Source organism: Dendronephthya gigantea, unplaced genomic scaffold, assembly GCF_004324835.1.
Source record: "Dendronephthya gigantea isolate DGI-Jeju-01 unplaced genomic scaffold, DenGig_1.0 000134F, whole genome shotgun sequence".
In the NCBI taxonomy this organism is placed as follows: domain Eukaryota; kingdom Metazoa; phylum Cnidaria; class Anthozoa; order Malacalcyonacea; family Nephtheidae; genus Dendronephthya; species Dendronephthya gigantea.
The window spans coordinates 70654-74129 of NW_021163144.1; the positions used below are offsets into that span (position 1 = coordinate 70654).

General features: G+C 34.8%; 1 protein-coding gene across 1 annotated transcript; it reads right to left on the reverse strand.

Annotated features, from left to right (window-relative positions):
- Positions 1-263: 263 nt before the first annotated feature.
- Positions 264-3038, reverse strand: LOC114536348. The gene is made up of 3 exons (XM_028557715.1): positions 2771-3038; positions 2388-2473; positions 264-1780 (listed from the first exon to the last, which is right to left on the reverse strand). Exons 1-3 carry the CDS (start codon positions 2948-2950, stop codon positions 1363-1365), a joined length of 684 nt encoding a protein of 227 aa, XP_028413516.1. The 5' UTR covers positions 2951-3038; the 3' UTR covers positions 264-1362.
- Between the last annotated feature and the right edge of the window lie 438 nt (positions 3039-3476).

Consider the following 3476-nt stretch of genomic DNA (forward strand, 5'->3'; position numbering starts at 1 on the left):
ACTAGCTTAATGGGGCATGACAAAAAAATTCTCCTTGCTGAACTCCCTGAAAAAATGGGTTTATTTTTACATCCAGAGACAAGCAATTTAGTGGCACAAATTTGGCGAGATTTTCAGGTCGTTTATCAGCAAATCAACAAATGGGAGCCAGAAGGTAGTGTAACTGAATATTGGATTAAAGGCCAAGAATTGGATCAAACTTTTTTTACAATTAAATGGCAAATTGGAAGGGTATGAAAGGAAACGGATAACTCCTTACATGCACATTATGGTTCAGCATGTCCCCAGATTTTTCGAGTTACATCACTCCATAAAACAATTTACAGGTCAAGGCGTGGAAAAAAACAATGATGTAGCTCGAAGTGTCGTTCTTCGCAAGTCAAATAAAAGAGACTCAACTGGGGATGTGTTGCGAATGGAGCAGCGGCAGTGGGAATTGCGCGGTCATGAAAGAAAGGCTCGGATATATAACAAAACAAACATGGGGTACTGGAATAATGAAATAAAAGAAAACCGGCAGAGATTGAAAAGGCAAACTTTGCGCACGGAGGCAAGTGATGACTGTAATGAACAACATTCTGTAGTACTGGAGCAAGAACTTCCACATTTTAGCACTGTCAATGCAATGGACTTTGAAAAAATGACAACTACTGCTTTAAGGGAACAATTAAAATTAAGAAGTGCACATGGATATAGCAAAAAAAGAAAGACAGAACTGATAGATCAGTTAAGACAAATTTGCCAACATGAAATGAGGTAATATGTACAGTACCCATTATCAATCACCATGCATCATATTTTTTTATCTGACCTTCTTACAGCCAGATGATCTGAAATGATTATATCATGTGACGTCATGACACAACTGAGTTATCATTTACTAGGAAGCATTTGTTAGCACATTTGCCCCTAAGTGTTTATAAGGGAAATTCAGTTTTCAATAAACAATTGATTGATAAATTAAAATCTTTTTGTATAAAAATAATAGAATTATTCAAAAGTTTCCAGGACAGAAGTTATAAGAGATGAAGGAAATGATAACTCAGTTTTTCTCGTAGCCCTAGTTTCTGATTGGCTAATTTAGATCACCTGAATGCTATTCATTACTAGCAAGACACAGTGATACATTACATAAAGATACCACAATTTCATAATGAAATAAGTTTGTACATTTAATTAAGCCTTTTCTAAGTGTCGCAGTTTACATGCGGAAAATGCATTTGAAACAATCAGGTCTTTTAGCTGATTATCCATTGTTTTGAATGCATTTGCCACATGTATAATGCAACGTTTAGAACAGGCCTTAGTTGTTGTTGGTTGTATAACAATGTAAATATTAAAATATTATCTTAGTCCTAATATTTAATGTAGAAGTACCACAGGCTCACGAATAAAGTCAAATGACAGTTTTTCCAGCAACATTGGACGACTTTCCTGAAGCTTCCCACTAACCACCGTAAAATTTCTTGGTGATTTTGTTAGAACAGTTCTGACCTTGATAGGATACTTAACTCTCACACCATCACCAATTTTATCACCAACTGTATCCCAATTACCATCAAATTTACATCTATCAAAATCAGCCTTGTCTAACAAAAGATATTTCCCATCTTTTGACTGCTTGCCCTTGCCATTAAATATGTAACGAAAGCAATCATGATCAAAGTCAATAGTAATGTTTTTCTTGCTTCTGCTTTTTAACTTCAAGAGAATACCAACATGTAATGTGTCGAGATTCTTTTGCAACCTTTCTGGCTGTATGTTTGGCTGGTCATAAGATCTGTAAATAAAGTAAACTTTATATATCCATAGACTCAAGAAAATTTATAGTACCGGTATGTATGGCATTTAAGCAAATTAAAGGGTAAAAGCACTGCTGCTTCATGTTTGGAAATATGAAGAATATTTTGCAGGAACAATTCTCTTCAGAGATCCTGTTTGGATCAATAGGAGTTTACTTCTCAGAAGTTTTCAAATAGACACGCAGAAATACAGAAACTAAAACTGGGGCCTATTGTTTAAAGCTGGGTTAGTTTAACCCCAGGTTAATCTAAAATTCAAAGCAGACTTTCTGACAACCTGTCTATAAAAGAAATAATTCTTCAAGGATCTTTTCAGGATAGATAGGAGTTCACCTCTCTGAAGTTTTGAAATAAACATACATGTAGAAATACACAAACTAGAACAGAGGGTTACATTTTCACCTGGGGTTAGTGCTAACCCACCTTTGAACAACTGGCCCCCACTGTTAAAATTTTAACCCAGGGTTAGTGGTAACCCACTTTTGAACAATCAGCCCCTGAACAATTACAAGAGGCAACAATAATTACAAAATCTCAGCAATAAACCCATGGCTATTTGGCTAAATTTAATAAACATACTAGTACCTGATAAGGTCTTCTGTCAAATTTTCCTCATGTTCCCAGCTGTTTTCAAAGGCACTATAATTTTTCCACTTTACCAAATATTCGGTCTGTGAGAAGTATTGAGTAACAAAATTTTAGACTCAAACAGTCAAAGCCATTTTGGATTTATAAACTATAAACTTATTTAATTAACATTATTTACATTTTATACAGGCTGACAAATCCCCACAGTAGAAAATATGCGCCGAATGGAAACTCGACAACATAATTATAGCAAATACATTATCTGTTGGGTTTTAATGAACTTTGCTCGCCCAAAAAACACTAGTAGTGTAGATAGCAAAATATATTTAAAATGGGAACAGCTTTAGACCAACATACAGTATAAAACATTTGGTTCTTACCGAGTTCTTTTTCATTCGCTTTGAAACAAGTCTCTCTACGGGGTAAAATGACGTCGATACTTGATTTTTTCTTGTCCGCTTTCTTTCACTTGTTCCCCACAGTAAATCGACGGATGAAGCGTTGTGCAATTGAGTGTATACTCCTCTAATATCTCCATGGTCTCTTAACCCTTCCGCCATGTTTAAACATTAAGCTGCTAAGACGCATGCGTGTTACACATCTTACTCATTTGTGCGCCCGCAAGGCAAACTGCTGAACTGTATCAGATTTCTAGCCATGCATAACTTTAAAAGGGATAAAAAGTAACATGGTTATAATATACCTAATTTATATATATATATCTCTCTATAATGTAAATACTTTGTTTACACTCTCAATTCCTTAGCAATAGGAAATATCAATTTCTAAAGAAAATATACGGAATTTTGTTTTTTTGTGAATTTATGTGGAAGCTGTATTTTGCAAATTGCAAAATTTGCAACATTAGTAGGCAAAAACTAAGTGTTCTACAGCACATACAAAGGATCTCTAATAATGCACATGCAACTTATACCTTGGACACAATTTGCATAATTTATGTGGAGAGTGTAAATCATTTATAATACTTAGATATACATACAAACCTACCTAATTAGCTTTCTCTCCGCATCATCACCCTCTCTGACAATTTCCTGGCAAGAGAATTCAAAATCGTCAGGGGACATT

Bases quoted from the DNA above. Each gene is read 5' to 3' on its own strand.
- LOC114536348 (XM_028557715.1), bottom strand. From the start codon at position 2,950: ATGGCGGAAGGGTTAAGAGACCATGGAGATATTAGAGGAGTATACACT. The intron at 2,474-2,770 runs GTAAGAACCAAA...TACTTCTCACAG, and splicing joins AGCGAATGAAAAAGAACTCG to ACCGAATATTTGGTAAAGTG. The intron at 1,781-2,387 runs GTACTAGTATGT...CTTTATTTACAG, and splicing joins TTGACAGAAGACCTTATCAG to ATCTTATGACCAGCCAAACA.